Raw genomic sequence first — 16812 nt, forward strand, 5'->3', positions numbered from 1 at the left:
GAGCCCAGGCCAGGGGCCTCTGTGGAAGCCCCAGGGCTCTACGGTCAGTCCCTGACTCAGTTACATCATAGCCATTTGAATCAATGGGACTATCCATCTGTCCTGCCTGGACATCTCTCCTGGATGGTCAGACCGTCACTGCTTGGGAGTGGGAGCTCAGACCAAACGACCTTTCAGAATCCACTGGGAAAACCGTGCTTCCGGAGCAGAAGGCCAGAGGAGGCCCAGGACACAGAGCCGCCCAGGAAGGGGCTGAGGGTAAAGGCCTCAGCCCAACATCGCCCTCGAGGGAGGACTCACCTTTGGCCCTGGGGGCCCGGGGAGCCCTGGGGGGCCGGGCTCCCCTCTGCCTCCTCCAATGGAGTTGCCGGCGTCGCCTTTCTCTCCCTGGGGATGGAAAGCAAAGAGTTACCATCACGGGGCCCACCTAGCTCTGGAGGGAGTTGGTTGAAGCCAGTCTGTCCCCCCTCACAGCTCAAAAGCCCAGAGGCACCCAACTGCCCCACAGTCTAGGCTAAACTCAGTGTGGGGGGGGGGGGTGGGGAGCATGAGGGGTCTGTGGGCTCCAGGATGGCCAGGAACCAGAGAGGCATTCGGAAGCCTGGCCTGGTATGATCCAGCCAAGGGTTTTCGGGGAGAATGGGGCTGGCTGCTGAGGGGGAAGGGGCTTAGAGCTGAAACAACAGGCCCATCAGAACCTGGGTCTGGAGCAGTGTTTCTCAAAGTGTGTTCCATGGAATGCTTTCTTCAGGGGGTTGACACTATTTGAAATGTGACAAAAAGGGGGGGTCTGGTTGCCAGTGTCAGGAAAGGAGGGATGAAATGAAGCTTTGCAGGCTGCTTCACACAGGAAGCTCGGAGCTCCGACAGGCTAAGGAGTCCCGTGACTGTCCAGGGGGGCCCGCCTGAGACAGCTCTCCCCAAACTCACTGGACCTCGGGTCTTTTCTCAAATGGAATAGCTTACGGAGCTCATGTACAATTGAGCACATTTTCAGAGCTGGTGCAGAGAAATCTGACCAGGTCATAGCTATTGAATTCTTTGAATTTGGGCAATTTTTACCAATCAGGGCCTCCCATGCGGTACCTCATATCCCGCTCCTCTGAAACACAGTTGGACTGTGTTCCAGCTGCTTCCCCCCAAAGCCGGGAGGGATACCTCGAACGCGGGGCCCATGTGAACGTGCAGGGCTGGGGACGCTGGAGGGGATGAACATTAAGGCCTCTACACAGAACTTACCACCCAGAGCCCCTCAACACCCACCTTCTGCCCCAGGAGGCCGAGCAGCCCCGGGGAGCCCGCAGCCCCCTTCTCACCCTGCAGGGGAAATGCAGACAGTGCGGGGTTAGAAGCCCTTTCTCCGGTGTCGGCGCAGGCATCGCCCTGACAGCACCGCCTCGGCTCTCCTCTGTCCTGCCTCCCCGCCCCTCCGCGGGCTGTTTTCTGAAGGAATCCACTCCTGAAGGGCCCCATCTGGGCCCAGCTCCTTCCGTGGGCCCCTTCACACCCGTGACAGCTCGAGTCAGTGTTCTCCTGGCCCCGTGTGGGTGGGGCCCTCCTCACTCACACGGGGAGAGGAGCCGAGGGCATTCAGGCCCTTTTGGGGGTCTCCTGGGGAGCTGTGAACAGCTTGGAATGCCAGTAGTTGGGGAAACTCTTCCTTCAACCTCTTTGCTCTTTTCATGGTCCTAATGCCCAGCAGTTTGGGACTCCTGGTCCCCGGGGGAGCTTTCTGCCCGCCTCCTCCCTGCCTCTAGAGAAGACAAGAACCATCTAACCAGAACTTCTCTTTGGAGGAATATTTTGAGAAGCTTGCCTCCTGTTATGGGTTATTTCCCCGGCCCCCAAATTCGTATGTTGAAGTCCTAACTCCCAACCCCTCAGCATGTGACCTTATTTGGAAACAGGGACATTAAAGGAATAATTAGCCATGTCATACTCTAGTAGGGTGGGCCCCTCACCAATGTGACTGGTGCCCTCACACACAGGGGAAGCTTGGCCACAGACGTGTATTTGGGGAGAAGGCCATGTGAAGGGAAGGCAGAGTTGGGGGTGATGCTGCTACCCGCCGAGGAACAGCAGGATGGCGGGAAACCGCCAGAACCTGGGAGACAGGCCTGGAATAGATCGTCCGCCGCAGCCCGCAGGGGAAGCCAGCCCTGCTCACAGCTTCACCCCAGACTTTTGGCCTCCAGACTGTGGGACAATAAATGTCTGTCATTTTAGCCACGTAGTTTGTGGTCCTTTGTTGGGCAGCAAAACGAACATTGCTCCCCAACCAGTGTCTTCCTCCCCTGAAGAACTCTTGCTCCTGCGTGAGGCCAAGGCCCCCCTCAGGCAGGTGAAGAGGCTCGTGACTGCGAGCAGCCCTCCCCGTGCCACTGGCACAGCTGGTCTGGCTCCTGCGCTGCCTCCTGATGCGCCACCTCCTCTGCCACCAAGACTGCACTGTTCATTCACAGAGCATCTCATATCAAAAGACCCCCCTTACCCCAAAAGCACCCCACCAGGTCAGCATGAGAAGCTCCACTCTCCATAGCCTGGCGGCTGGTGGTTCACTTGTGTAATAATATAAATTGAGGCTCCTAGGTCATAATTTGCTCAGATGTCTCAATGACCTTTCCAGCTGGAACCACAAAAGGAGCCACACCAAGTCATTGTGGGTCATCCCCTTGTTACCTGTCCTTGGGTAGAAGCTGAATGGCAAAGTGGCCTGAAGCTGGCCAGGGAAGGGGAGGAGGCTGGGTGAGGGCCCAGGTGACGGAAGGACAGGAGGTCTTGGGGCCCCAGCAGGCTCTGCTTTGCCTGGGCCTTGCCTTAGTCGGGTATGCCCTGAAACAGGTCAACACAGGAGGCGGTGCTGCCTATCACGGCCCCGGGGGAGTGGGGACAGAAGGAGGAAGGGCCTTCGTTCTGCCGGGCTTTCTCCTGGGTAACCAATGGCTTTCAGGGAGGGAGGGTTGCTCTGAACCCTTGCAGCCTGTCCCAGTGCCCCCTCCTCCTGGGGACACCTGCGCCCATAGCACGCTGCAGGCAGCATGCCAGCCATGGGCAGGGCAGGGAGCAGGACTGGTGGAGGTCCGGATGAGGGGGCGCAGGCTCAAAGACACAATGTTCTACCGTCTGCCCCCTCTTTCCTGGCAAGCCTGGGGGTCCTGGCTTCCCTGCCACTCCTGGGTCTCCCTTTGGGGTAAGAAGAGAAAGTCACTCCTAAGAGGATGGAGTGGGGGGGTGGTTGTAAGGGGTGTAAGGGGCAAGGATTATAGAGCAGTGTTTCCAGAATACTAGTCCCATAAAATGCTCCTCTGAAAAAAAGATGCCCCGGTCAAAAAAGTTTGAAAATTCTTCACATGATATTACCTTTAGAGCTTTCCAAACCATTTAGCAAATGAAAGGCTCTGAGAAGGTCTGCAATGAAGAAACCTGTGTGGTATTTTTAATCCCATATTTTTCAAACGTCTTTGACCATGGAAACTGTTTTCATGCGACATCTTTAATGTACCAGATGAGAGAGACCGAGCCCTGCAGGTGCAGGGACCACAGTTCTCGCCTCCTGGAGCAGGTGTGCAGGCGACGGGCAGACTGGCAGAGCTGTCCCGCCCGCTCAGGCAGCAGGGAGGCTCTCCCGGTGGACCCCCCACCAGCAGGCTCCTCCCTGGCGGGCCTCCCTCTGCTCCATCAGGTCCCAGTCCCAGGCCAGCCTCGGGGACCGGGGACTGAGAGTGAACTGGCAGCAGCCCCTCCCTGCTCCACCGGAAGCTTGATGCTCCCTGCAGCCCCCAGGATTGACCCTGCATCCGTACCTTGGGTCCTGGGGTCCCTGGTTCACCCTGTGTGGGGAAAAAAGAAGCTCAAGTAAACAATTGAGAGGTAGGGAGAGAGTGAGAGTGGGAGAGCGAGAGCCAGAGAGCGAGCAGGGACAAGTGAGCTCAGGGCTGTCCTGTGCTGAGACCTCAAGCCCCAGGCCGAGGAGGCCACCTGGACCCTTCCTTATTCTCCCAGGCGGTGGGTGTGGCTGGTGGGGGTGTCAGTGAGGCACCCCAGGAGGAGAAAGAGGATGAAATGGGCTTTTGCTTTGCACACGATGCCCCCTGTAAGTGGCCCTGCAGGTTGGCCTCGCTGAGCGCCTGTGTTCCTGGGTGTTCCCATGTCTCTGCCTGTCAGCCAAAGGGCGGTTAGGGTAGGGTGCAGGAGGAGAACCCTCTTCTCCCGGAAGCTCTGCAAGCATGTAGCTGCTAAATTTCAGAGTGTGAAGGAAAGCTCTGGCCCCACTGCACATCGCAGGAGGGTGGGACCAGCAACCAAGGCTGGGAACCCTTTGCTACTTCCTCGAGAAGCTTAGGTAAACATCAGTTGTTCAAGTTACGCATGCATCTGGCAAAACAGCTGCTTTTGGAGAAATGTTTCCCAATCCTGTCTGCCCCTTCCTTGGTTCAGAGCCCCTAGAGCCCCAGCTCCATCCTCCTCTCTCCACTTCTCCTGTCCCACCCCTCTGTGGAGTTACAGCATTCCACTGACCTTCAACCCAGCCACGGCGATGCCAGGAGCCCCCTGGCAGAGAGAGGAAAAGACATGGAGACTTCTTCAGGCAGGGGAAGCACGGAGGAGGTAGCCAGCCTCCAGCCTCCCCTTGGGGAGATGCGAAGGCAGACTGCTCACTCCTGCCTGCTGCCCAACCCATAGGAAAAGGGGGGGTGCTGAGCTCGGCATGGGGAGAGCGCCCCGAGGAGGAGGCTCTGCAGCACAGCTGGGTTCCCAGGCTTCCCACCCACCTGCTCGGCACCCAAGCTGTTCTGGCAGACACGGTGGGGACCATGTCAGGATGCCCGCAGGTGAGCTAGATGGGGGCTTCCTTTGGGGGAAGACGGGGGAGGGACACATCGGGATGGGAGAGAAGGAAGAGGAGATGGGAGGGGAGGGGAGGGAAAGAAGAACAGGGGCGGAGGGGAAGGGGAAGGGGAGAGGAGTGGGTGGTGACATCCCACATACAGCCCACCCCAGGGTGTGTCCAGCGGGATTCTCCTCACAGGAGGCTATCTGACCTCCGCCCTCATGGACTGGGGAGCAGCTGGCAGTGCACCCCATTTCCATGTTGGGCCAAAACCACCTGTCTACTTTGGGAGTGAACAGGCTTCTAAGCGCGGTACTCAGACACTCCCAAGTGAAGGTTATTTGTAGGGGGTGCCCACTTCCCACGTGGGTTTCGGGACTGCAGCCAGAGCTGGGGTCACTGAGATTTTTATGACCTAAAAATGCCCAGAAGGAGACTCGGCCGTGTCAGAAAGACACTGGTGAGTGAGGGCTCATGGGCCAACCAGGAGCAGTCCTGCCTGGAAGGACAGGCTGGTGCAGTGAGGGGAGGGGCCTGGGAGGAAATGTGCACCCTGTCCTCAAGAAGGACGTGGGAGAGAGGTGAGGGCGGGGCGGGGCTGCTGGGGTGCGGCGAGGGGCAGGTACCTTTGCTCCATGTTTGCCCGGCATCCCTGGCATGCCCCGTTCTCCCTGAAGGAAGAAACAGAAACCATGAGAAGATGACGCAGAGCCCGAAGCCTCGGCCCTTGAAGCGTGGCAGGCTAGGTTGTCATTGAGAATAGCTGATCTAGAAGCTGGGGACAGGTGTCCTGCTCAGGATGAGCTTTGAGGACCTGCCATCTGTGGCAGCCGCCACGGGCCACTCCTCTCAGCTATGCAAACTCGTAGAGGGGTCCAAGTCACGGAGCATAATGCGGGACAGACCCCCAGAGAGAGGCCCACCGGAGGGGCCTGAGCACTGTGGGGCAGGGACAGAGGGAGCTGTTCAAGATCTGCTGTCGGCCATGGGCCCTCGGAGCCTGGAACTCGGTGCTGCGGGGGTGGGGTGTGGGGTGGAAGTGGCCTACTTGGCCACTTACCTATTGCACACCCGCCCTCCCATCCCCACCTAGTACTTCTTGTCCTGTTTGCATCCCAGCGGGCTCTCTTTGGCAGAACCTGTTGGCTGAGCCAGAGGGGCTCCTGCATTTCCCCTTCCTCTGGGGCTCCTTTTCCTCCCAGGTTCCTTGGGTCTCAGTCTTCCCAAGGGCCCATGCGGCAGAGGGTCTGCCGTACTGTGGGTGGTGGGGGACTGGAAACGAATCAGGGCACTGCCTGGAACCTGTCCAAAGGCACCGGGACAGCTGTCACTTCTCCAAGATGCTGTGAAGGGTGCTCCACCGTCTCAGCAGGGACCCGTCTTTTTTGTCAACCTCTCTGACCTCCCCGTGAAAATGCCAAATCTATGGCTGGGGGCTGAGCTCAGGGAGAAGGACAGGGACTGTACTCTTCTGTCCTTGGAAGGACACACCAGGAGGAGATAGAGCGGAGATGACAGCCAGTGACGAATGGGGGCAGAGAGTAGGTGAATCAAGACCAACTTGCTGTGTTGGGGGAGGGGTGAACGGGAAGAAGGAGGACAGTTTCTGTCTCCATGACCTGAACCCCAAATGCAGATCTGGCCAGGGCTTCGAATGCTGTGCAGCTACAGGTAACAAATGCCAGCCTGTGGTAGCCTCCTGTGTGTGAAGGTCAGCGCTGTGCAGGGTGATACAGAATGCTGACAGATCCTGGCCCTGGCCAGGGTCTCAGGCCATGCCACAATTCCACAGGCCTATAGGCAGAGGGGTACCTGGTCCCACTTCGTCTCCGTCCCTTCAGCTGTCCTCACCCCTTCTCTGCCCTCTCACAGGCAGTTCTGGTCCATGTGCATGCTCACCAAGAACGGAGCTGCTTTTAACTCTCTCCTCTGTGATTGGCCTTCATGCTCCTCAGTGCACTCACTGGGCAACGGCACTCCTGCTGCCATCCTCGCTTCCTTCCCAGCCTCATCCCCTCACACCCTGATGCCGGTTACATCTCCCTGAAATCACCACCCATTTTCATGGCTCTCTGCCATGAAATACCCTGCTCCTTGTCAGGGGCCCTGGTCAGATGCTGTCTCCTCGGTGAAGCCTTTTGCTGTGCCCCAAGCCCAGTGCTGGTTGCTCAGTGCAGCAAGGACCCTGCGCATTTGTAAGCTGCACGCACAAATTCACGTTGGCCTGGGATGGTTCATCTCCATTCTCTTTGGGCCAAGTCTCTGAACTCTGCAAAAGGCTCAGCATCTTTAGCTCCGAACCCAGGAGCCCTTTCTCATCATGACCCACCAAGACCCCTGAGCCACAGGCAGAGATGTGGACTCAGGAAGTAACCACAGCAGACAAGCCAGTGCCCAGGTTTGCCCTAGCTGCTAAATTCTGAGAAACTTCTCTAGGAGAAAGAGCATTTCCTGCATCTGCCACGCATCTGGCACTGGGGTAAAGGGCTTTATATCCTTCTATTCAATCTCCAAGAATCCACTCCAACAGGGGAGTGGATAGTATTCTAGCCCCACAGGTGAATAAATTGTAGAGGTCAGGCATAAGTGTCAAGGTCATGCAGAGCAAGGATTGGAACATAGGTCTTTCATCTGCTAAAGCCCAGGTACCCATTTCTCTAGGCCAAGCCCAGCATGCAATGGGCTGATGTTCCACTTGCCCTCATTCAATACCCGAATACCTCATTCTGTAAGCTGAAAGGAAGGGAAAACCCTTCTCTGCTGGAGGGCCCTCAAGTTTGTGTCCCATAGGCATGAAGGGGTCAGCCTATGAGGGCAGCTCAGTCCAGAGTCCCACCGCCCTTCCCCGCCCCAGATCTGGGTCTTTAACCACAGGCACCCAGAGAAAAGAGCTGGGCAGGGCCCTGCCTGCCAGCACAGGTCCACTATTGGCCAGCAGAGGGCACCATAGGACCTCACCAGAAGCCTGGCAACTGCAGCCAAGCAGCCCTCAAGCCCTTCCTCAGGAGAATCAGCTAAAGGCCCTTGTCTCGGTTTCCTCTAAAGGACCAGGATGGCCCACTAACATGTCAAGCAGCCCAACTGGGTTGATTTAGCCCCGAGGACACCAGACATAGAGTCCCCTGCGTTGCAGGTGGGAGGTCAGCTTGGGGGTCCCTGACTATTTAAGGATTTCCCATTTGTCCTGCCCTTCCTTTTCCCGTCTTTCCCTCAGTGCCCCTGCCTCCCCTTCCCACCTCCATTCTGGGGAGCTGACTGGGAGTCAGAAAGCTGGCTGGCTGTGCGACTCCAGATATTCCACTTTTCCTCTCTGGGTCCAGGATCCCTGCCTACAAAGTGAGGTCAGGCTAGGTACCTTCTACCCACCCCTGCTCCTCTGTCTTTCTCCATCCATCCCAGCCCTGCCTACGTGAGACCCTTTGGAGGGAGAGAGGCCATGGCTTGGGAGGACGATGGGTCTGTCGGCAGCTCCAGAACAAGGCCCCCTGGTGCAGAGTATAGCTCTGGGCACAACTGCGGCTCTAGGAGGAGTCTCTGCTTTCTCCTCCTCCTGCCCCCAAGAGACACAGAGCTTCCTGTGATTCAGCAGGGAGGAGGGTGGGGTCTGCTCATCTTTGCCTCTGGGCCTCTGTCTCCATTCCCCACAGGAGCCATGCAGAGCAGAACCTGGGAGTGAAGGTTTCCGGTTAATTGGGCTTGTCTTCAGCCCACATTGGTTTGTGTGTAAAGACACAACCATGCCCTCCAGGGAAATCTGGGCCCCTTGGAGCCTCCTAAGGAGGCAGCCTTCCTCATTAGCGTCACTGACCTTTGCCCCTTCCCTCCCCCTGGGTCAGGTCTCTTAATTCTGCAAATGACTCAGGCTCCCTTGATCTGCACCTCAGGGCCTCCCTCACTTCTAGCCCTTTGCTGGGCAGGAAGCAGGGGTGCCCTCCCCTGACCCCACCCTGCAGGCTCACTCCATTCTCATCAGTCTCCTTTCTCCAGGGCTTGTCTCCCCGGGCTTTCCCCAGCCTGACCTCTGAACCAGGGACTGTGCTGGTCCTGGCCAGAAAACATTGATTCCTGGACAGTGGGTGAGGTGGAAGAGGGGTGAGAGTCATTGCCAAGGACTCCACGGTGGGCGTCTGTAGGGAGCGAGGGGCGGTGTTGGGCAGCTAGTGCCAGAAGGAGGCCGGCGGCTGTTCCTGGGGCTTTTCCTCATGGCTCGTGTTTGTGAGAGCTTGTCTAGAGGCTCCTTCTGTCCTATTTTGCTTCTTAAAAGTGTCCCTGTGTAAACGGTTTAAATTTGTAATTGTGCTGACTTCAGATCCACTAATCACTAACGTCTTCATCTTAGGTGGGGGAGGAGCTCTCATTTTCTCTCCTGGACATCGGAGGTCCCCTGTCCTCCCGGTGGGGCCCCAGAGGCTCCCCCAGGGGCTCTCAGCCACCCAAGCTGGGCGGTCCCGCAGCCGGGGAGGCAGGTGCCTGAGATTACAAAGCGTCTTGCCCCAGGTGCACAGAGCGTGGGCTGCACAAGCTTCGATGGAAGCAGGCTTTTGACCCCCACCTGGAAGCCTGGCTCTTTAACCGTGGTGCTGGGAACCAATGCTTGGGTGCTGGCCTGGAAGGGGTGGGTTCCATTCACTGTGGCTAGGAAAGCTCTGAGTGACGCAGGTGGGTAGGGAGGGGCTTCCCTGAATGACCCCGAGGGCCTGCCCCAGCCAGGACTTGTACAATGGCCCTGGCTCTCCCTCGGGCCCCTGCGAGTGCTCAGGCTACAGCATCAGTAGGTCCTTTATGCCGGTCCTCACTTCCAGGTGGAGGACCCATCCTTTACTGAGATGACAGGATGGAAGCAAGCTCCTTGGTGCACAAGCTGGCCACGCTCCCGTTGGGTGGCAGTGGCCTCTAATTGGCGATTTACTGCTTGTGGAACAAGTGGAGCAGGGACTTGGCAGGAAGACATAGTCTGGAAGGTGGGGGGGCTTCAGGGTCAGCTCCCCAGACAAGCAAAGGTCAGGCCAGAGAATCATGGGGAGATGAATGGATCCCCCTAATGTGGGGCTCCAGCTGCAGCCCACCACTGGGTGGGGGGGCCTGGACCGAAGCAATTCCACACACAGACCCTTTGTTCCCTGCAGGGAGGGGGAAGGCCTATCTGAGTGTGGGCAGTGGAGGACTGGGGGTTAGGCCAGCAGGCGGCTCAGGCCTGGACTGGAGTCCTTTCCTGGGCTGGAAAATCCGGGCGAAGAGGCCAATGTCTTTCCCTCTCCTAAAGAGTTCCCAGGATTCCCTTCTGGGAAAAGGCAGCTCCCCGCTCTTCCTCTAGCCAGCTCCAGAGCAGAGAGGCCAGGGACCACGGAAGTGCCAGGTCCTCCGGTAATTGGGGCTGGCAGGAAGCAATCTGGGGAATGACCGGGTCAGGCGCCCCATTGAAGGCCAGGGCTTTGGAAGGGTGGCTGGCTTGTAATCTCAATTTGAGATCGGCTGATTTTGTAGTTGGCTCCAAAAAGAAAAGTCGGCTCTAATTAATCTGTGGACTTTGGAGCACAGGAGAAATGGGGCCCAGGGAGCAGAGGCGGGGGGCTAGAAATCATCAGAGTGGGAGCCCCGTGAGCCCCAGCGAGGCCTCAGATTTGCAGCCCATGTCTCAGCCCCCTGAGCTGCTTCAGTTGAAACGGTCTGGCTGTCCCCACTGGGATTTCGTGGCTTCAAAAGAGTGCTGTCCCCATATCAGGCTCCCGATCTATGGCTTCCATCTGTGCAAAGCTCTCTGCCGGTGAGCCCGAGAAAAGCCTGGGGTTGCTGGGCCCTCTGGGAGCCAGAGGGGTGCAGGAGCGTTTCAGGAAGAGCTGCAGCGTTGGGCTGAGACAAGCTGCCTTCTCCTGGCTTTACTGGAAGTCCCGGGACCATGCCGACTCCCCGCAGGGACCATTCAGGTAAAATCAGTGCCGACGGGAAAACACCACACTTCCTTGGTTCTCTGACTAAAATGCACCTGGCACTGCGTGTCCTCCCCCTTAGGTGCTCCAGGTGCTGCCCACAGAGAGCCTGGGAGGCTCCGAGAAAGGCCCAAATCCAGTCACAATCTTTTTCTCACAAGGAGGGAAACCCTCCTTTCCTACCCACCTCCTTTCCTTCTAGTAAAGGGGGTGCTGCTTACTGGAAATCACGGGGACCCCCAGGGCTCCCAAGACGCAGATAGTAGTCATTCGGAGCAAGGCTTTAGGGTCAAGCAGACCTGACTTCACTACTTATTAGCTGTGCACCTTCGGGGGTTCACCTTTGTGAACCTCACTTTGCTCATCTGTCCATCAGGGACAAGAACAAAATCTACCTCACGGGGTTGTTACAAAGATCTAGTAAAGGGATGCATGCAAAGTGCCACATAATCAAACTGGCATGTTGAAGAGGCCCCATAAGTTAGCTATAATAATACTAATTATCATTCTGCAGAAGTGTGTCCATCCACGTGGCCCCCGGCCCTGACTGGCAGGTCAGAATGAACGTGCCCACAAGCAGAAGAGCTGAGGAGTGGTGAGGAGGGGGGCTGGCGTGGCCAGAAAAGGAGGATCCAGAGGGGCTGGCTGAGCGAGCTTCTGCTCCTTACACCCTCACCCCCGTACCCCACCCATCCAAGCACAGGGCCCATCGGACCTTCTCTCTTGCTTCTGGGGAGCCCTGCAGCCTCCAGGAGGGGTCACTGCAGCTCTTGCTGCTCTAGCATGAAGTTCTCACATCCTGCTTCCTCTGGTCTGTAAAAGTCCAGCCCTGAGCAGGAAGGGAATGTGTGCTGAACCACAGTCCTCCATGCGAACCCGGAGGCTTAACACCCAGACCGCCACAAGCATCGAAGCACCCCCGCCGCTGAGACCCACGGACCAGCTCTGCTGTGCTTAGAGATAAGCTCTCACCAGATTTGTGTTCACATGTAGTCTGACAATGCTCGTCAATCCTCTTGAAAGAAAGCCAAGGTTGCAATGTTTTAAACACATTTTGCGCCTTGCAACATATTTAAAGTAGATTGGTGTCATAAATTTGGATCAAATAGGTACCACATGGGTACACAACCATGCTTACAGTGTCCAGGCAGCGGGGCTGGCCCTGAGTGGGGCTGGGGCAGCACGGGGCCTGTGGCCACACTAGGCTTCAATTCTGAGGAGCTGGTGGAGAAGCCCACCCTGCCGGCCGGGCTGGCCTCTGGGAGGCTGTCAGGTTGGGTCCAGTTGCTGGGGTGGTGGCAGTGGGTCAGTGGAGAAAATCTTTAGCATAATTCAAGGGCTGAGAAACATCTTTGCTGAGAGTTAAATTCCAGCCCACGCTGAAAAAAGGCTCCCAGCACGTGTGTCGCGTCACTGGTGCTCAGCAGTTGAAGCAGATGTAGAGGGTCCCTTGGTCACTCCCCAGGTCCCCCTCACAGCCTGACCCCTGTCCCAGCGGTGTGTTCCCACCTGCCAGCGCTGCTCCTCCCTGGGGTGGGGAGCAAACTCATCTCAGCTCCTGTCAGCAGGCCACCCTTCCTGTCGCAGCCTCTTTGCCACGCCTCACTCCAAACAGAGACAGAAAGGAAAGGAGAGAGAAAGAGAAATGATGGACCAAGGAAGGGTGCTTGCGGGAAGAACCCTCTGCATCCCAGAGAACACAGAGGGCAGCGGTATCTGCACAGTGAGCTCAGCCTGGGCGAGAGCCCCTGAGGAGACATGTGCTTCTGCACCAGGGTGAGCAGGCTGGCCTCTGGGCTTGGGCTCATGTGACCTAGCTTCCCATTCTGGAGGATTATTCACTGGCTGTGCAGCCTTGGACAAAGTATCAACCTCTCTGAGCTCATCTAGGCAGTGAAGATAATGAGCTGGGCCACGGTGAAGACTGAGTGAGGCGGGGAACAAGTGATCTTTGGCTAAAACGGAGACATAAAGCATTGCTGCACTCGTCCTCGGGCGCTAGTCTCTTCCTCTCAGAGTTCTGATGAGAAGCAGACTTCTGCCTGGGCATGGTGGTCACTGGAGCCAAGGCCCACGGGCCTGGTGGGCCTGGGGCCATGGTACGGGCACATGGAGCCTTCTGAGAGTTGCCTGACCTGGAGGAATGACCCCAGGTCAGTAGGGGCCAGCCCTCTGCTGCCGGCCACCAGTGCCCAGTGCACACCTTCTGCGCTTGGTTGGATGAGGAGGCTGTGGCTGAGGTGATGACAGACGAGTGTCCCAGCAGAGTGAGAGCCAGCACAGAGGTGAGGGGACCTACTGACAAGACTCAAGGACAGGCTGGGGCCAGTGGAGGCAGTGGGAGCCTTCCAGAAACCCCGAGAGGCAGCAAGAGAGCACTGGCGGCTGCACCGCCCCTGCAGACCCCACGAGGGGCTGTGGTGGAAGGGCAGCGCTGGTGGTCCGGCAGAGAAAGGAAAGGGTGGGGGGTAGCAAGAGCCAAGCGTGAAGAAGAAGGGCCTTCTCAGTTCTCATGAGACCTGGAAGTGGTGACGCTTGTGACAAGACTGGCTGTGGGTGAAGGAAGCCTGGACGAGACTCAAGGAGACCCACTCCTTACAAAGCCAGGGCTGCTCTTCCCTAGGGGGTGTGGAGCCAACTCTGTCTGCGGGAAGCTGGAGCGTCCCTGCGCTGGAAGGGATTTTCATCCAGTCTTCCATCATCAGATACAGACTCTTCTCAACACGTGCCAGACCCACAGTTATCCAGCCTCTACGGGTGACAGGGAGCTCCCTTCCTCCAAAGGTACCCATCAGCACTTGCTCTGCCCCTTGCCATGTGGAAGAAGCACACTGGTCCTTCCTGCTGGAGCCTCCTCTGGCGCGGCCTTTTCTCCCCAGAGCAGGCTTCCTGGGGGTCGGGAGCTGCCCCCCTGTCAGCAAGACCACACTGGTTTTCTCTGCAAATTCAATGCAGTCGGGGTTGAATGATTCGTCCCAAGTCTGAGCCCGGGATTGCCACACTCATGGCACCAGGGCCTCTGTCATCCTGACACCGGCCCCAAGCTGAGCCCTCTGAGGACAACAGAGCCTAAGCTCTTTCCGGATGAACCAGACCCCCAAATGGCAGGAGAACGCAGACACCGCCATGGTGTGGATGCTAGTTTTGGGCATCGCCACGATCCCAGGGAAACCTTGGCCGGCCCTGCAGTTTTTTTCACAGCTTGAAAGAGCTGGTGTGGCTGCTTAATGGGAAAACCGACCCCACTCCGCACCAGGAGGCAGTAAATTCTGTGAGTCTGTGTGAGTGGATGGAGGCAGCCGCTGGGGCTATAGTTTCCACTTCCTGACACAATACAAACTTCTCAGTTTATGCAGAACTAATTACAGAACTCTCAGGTCTCACCATTTCACCCACCAAGCACCCATAAAACAATGCGGTCACGGCAGCCGCTGGATTAGGGTACGCAGAGTAATGTGCTTCTCAGAAGTGATTCTTCCCTCTCCAAACCCCTCCCCCTCCATGTCCTTCTTTTCTTCCTGCCCCCCTGTCCTCTCCTGGCAGCAAGACTCCAGGGGCTTCCCCGCCTGCAGCAGGCGGTGCCCCGTGGGGAAGGGCCCAGGCCTGGCCGTGCGTTCCTGCCCTGTCACTTAGGAGCCCAGGGACTGTGGGCATGCCTCATGTTCCTCATGTGTGAATAGAAGAATAGTACCAGCCTGTTAAGATGGTCCTGGGATCAGAAATAATGCAGGTCACTTTGAAGGACAGTCTGGCAATATTCATCGAGTGGTGACTTTTATTAAGATCGTATTGATGTTATTGTAGTAACGACCACCACCGGGCCTTGGGGCACATTGGTTCCCTGTCTAAAATGCCATCTCCCTTGACATCGCTGACCGAAGGACCACTGTGGTGATTAAAAATGGCCACAAGTGCTTTGCCACCCCTTCCACAAAAACAAGTGGAAGCTGAATCTCCTCCCCTACCTGACATGACTTGGCCATGTGACTTGCTTTGACCAATGGGACATCAGAAAATGTGACTCAAAGTGCACCGAAACTTGCCCAGTTTGAACGCTGCCCTGGGCCTGCCATCCTGTAAGAAGCTCTATCTAGTCCACTGGGGGCTTGGAGGCTGAGCGGAGGGGAACAGAGGCACCCCGCCTGCAGCCAGCACCCATCACCAGACATGTGGATGCAGCTGCCTTGGCCCCACTGGCCTTTCCATCCATTGCCCAACGTGACTACACGAGTGAGCCCAGGGGAGACCCGTGGTGCTCCCAGATGGCCAATCCACAGAACTGTGAGAAACAAACTGTCACTTCAAGTCAGTAAGCTTGGGATGGTTTGTTACACAGCAATAGATAGCTGATACACCTACCCATTCACCAGACCTGAGCTCATAGGCTCTCACCTCCCAGAAGATTTCCCAAACTCCTGCCAGCCTGGAATTAATCTCTCCACCCCCCATAGTCACACAGTACTTTGTGATAGTAGCAGCGAGCACAGCCTGCCTTCGCCAGGGTTATTTGCGCAGGAATTCCGTCTCTCTGGTCTGGGAGCTGCCAGAGAGAAGGGCTGGGACCCTACCCCCATTTTCCCAACCATGCTCAGCCCAGAGCTCTGCCTGGCAGACCTGAAGTGCCTCGCTACAGACACAGCCGCAGCAGTCCAGCTGGACCCCTGATTTGCCCAAGGCCCTGCCCCCCTCAGCCTCCCGCTCCCCCAAACGGAGACATGACCCCTGCCCATCCACCTTCACAAGCATTATGAGGCTCGTGCTGGGTGAGTGTGCATGCAAAATATTGTGTGCATGACCAGGTCTGGATCTGTGTGCACCCTGGGGAGACCCCACTTGGGTTACCGCGGGGGGAGGGTCTTCCTCTCCCCACTTCTTACCTTCCGGCCGTGGTGGCCCTGGATGCCCGGGTCTCCCTGCGGGAACAAAGAGAGGACACTGAGAGGGGGTTCCCTAACACCAAGCCCCAGCTCCTGCCGTCCTCTTCACGTTCCCATCCCACTTCCTCCCCATGTCTAAATCCTCCTGACCCCCACCCCCAGCCACCGGCACCGTGACAGAGGCTGCTCTGCTGCCCAGAACAGGCCCCTGCCTTGTGGAGGCAGAGCGATGGTGGGGAGGGTCACCTCGGGGCTGGAGGCCCGAGTTTCCGTTTCGGTTGTACCACTGACTTTCCGCAGAGCACTTTGCCCCAGGACCCTCAGCGTCCACATTTGTAAAGTGGGCAGGCTTTGCAACTTATCCTCAGAGCCCGGGGGTCCCTCCGCTTCAAAGGGAACATCGGTTTGACATCAAGAGCTTCCAGATGAGACCAGATGACCCCGAAGGTCCCTTCCAGTTCTGACCCCTCATGAAACACCCTTTTATTGGGAGGTTGTAACAGCACCCTGAGCATCAGCCTTCAGTTTCAAGGGGACTGTGAGGTCCCCGCCCAGACCCCCCTTGGAGGTGGGACCGCACCTTCCACCAGCCAGAGGACTTGGACGACTGAGCACACAAAAGTTCAGTCCTTGTGAAGCCCAGTCAGTGCCCAAGAGGGTGGCATTTTGGGAACGAGCCCAGCATGACCCATCTCTCAGCTGAGCTCCCTCTCGGCTCCTCTGCAGTGCCCTTCAGCGTTGCCTGCCCGTCCCCTGCAGGGAACTCTCCCACCCGCTCAGCGTGTCACCCAGGGGCCCTCACCTTTGGTCCTGGAGGCCCAGGAAAGCCCTGTGGAAGCAAGAGAAAGGTGAGTGGAGGTGAATTCCATGGGTAAACAGTTGAGGTGAGTCATGCTCACAGCAGAGGCAGGCTGGGGGCAAAGCAGGGCGTGGAGAGCTGTACTGGGTTTGGACGTGAACAGACTAGAGGATCCTGGGAGGGTGTCTGAGACCTGCTGAGGGCACTTGGGGACAACATGTCCCTCTCTGGAGCCATGTGGGCACCGTGGGCATCGCCTCTGTGCTTGCCCACTGGAAAATAGGTCAGTGGCATCATGTGAAATCAAGAGTGTGGTTTGGTCCAGATCCTTACCCACCCACCTACTAATTGGGACCCCTCCCTGGAAAGCCAGCCTTG

At 57.5% G+C, this 16812-nt stretch overlaps 1 protein-coding gene and 1 long non-coding RNA gene across 2 annotated transcripts in view; one reads left to right on the forward strand and one right to left on the reverse strand.

Annotated features, from left to right (window-relative positions):
• Positions 1–16812, reverse strand: part of COL13A1 (collagen type XIII alpha 1 chain) — a 146721-nt gene that overhangs the window by 31988 nt on the left and 97921 nt on the right. Inside the window, exons 16-22 of the mRNA XM_036026860.1 lie at positions 16438–16464; positions 15636–15671; positions 5458–5502; positions 4519–4551; positions 3804–3830; positions 1264–1317; positions 301–387 (exon numbers count right to left, since the gene is read on the reverse strand). Coding sequence (XP_035882753.1) covers positions 301–387; positions 1264–1317; positions 3804–3830; positions 4519–4551; positions 5458–5502; positions 15636–15671; positions 16438–16464 — 309 coding nt within the window. The remainder of the gene's footprint in view (positions 1–300; positions 388–1263; positions 1318–3803; positions 3831–4518; positions 4552–5457; positions 5503–15635; positions 15672–16437; positions 16465–16812) is intronic.
• On the forward strand, positions 11526–16429 carry LOC118500817. Its single transcript, XR_004903403.1, has 3 exons — positions 11526–12031; positions 15351–15521; positions 16362–16429. It is a non-coding gene; the product is annotated as an uncharacterized LOC118500817 (long non-coding RNA).

This window comes from Phyllostomus discolor, chromosome 5 (assembly GCF_004126475.2).
Source record: "Phyllostomus discolor isolate MPI-MPIP mPhyDis1 chromosome 5, mPhyDis1.pri.v3, whole genome shotgun sequence".
NCBI lineage: Eukaryota > Metazoa > Chordata > Mammalia > Chiroptera > Phyllostomidae > Phyllostomus > Phyllostomus discolor.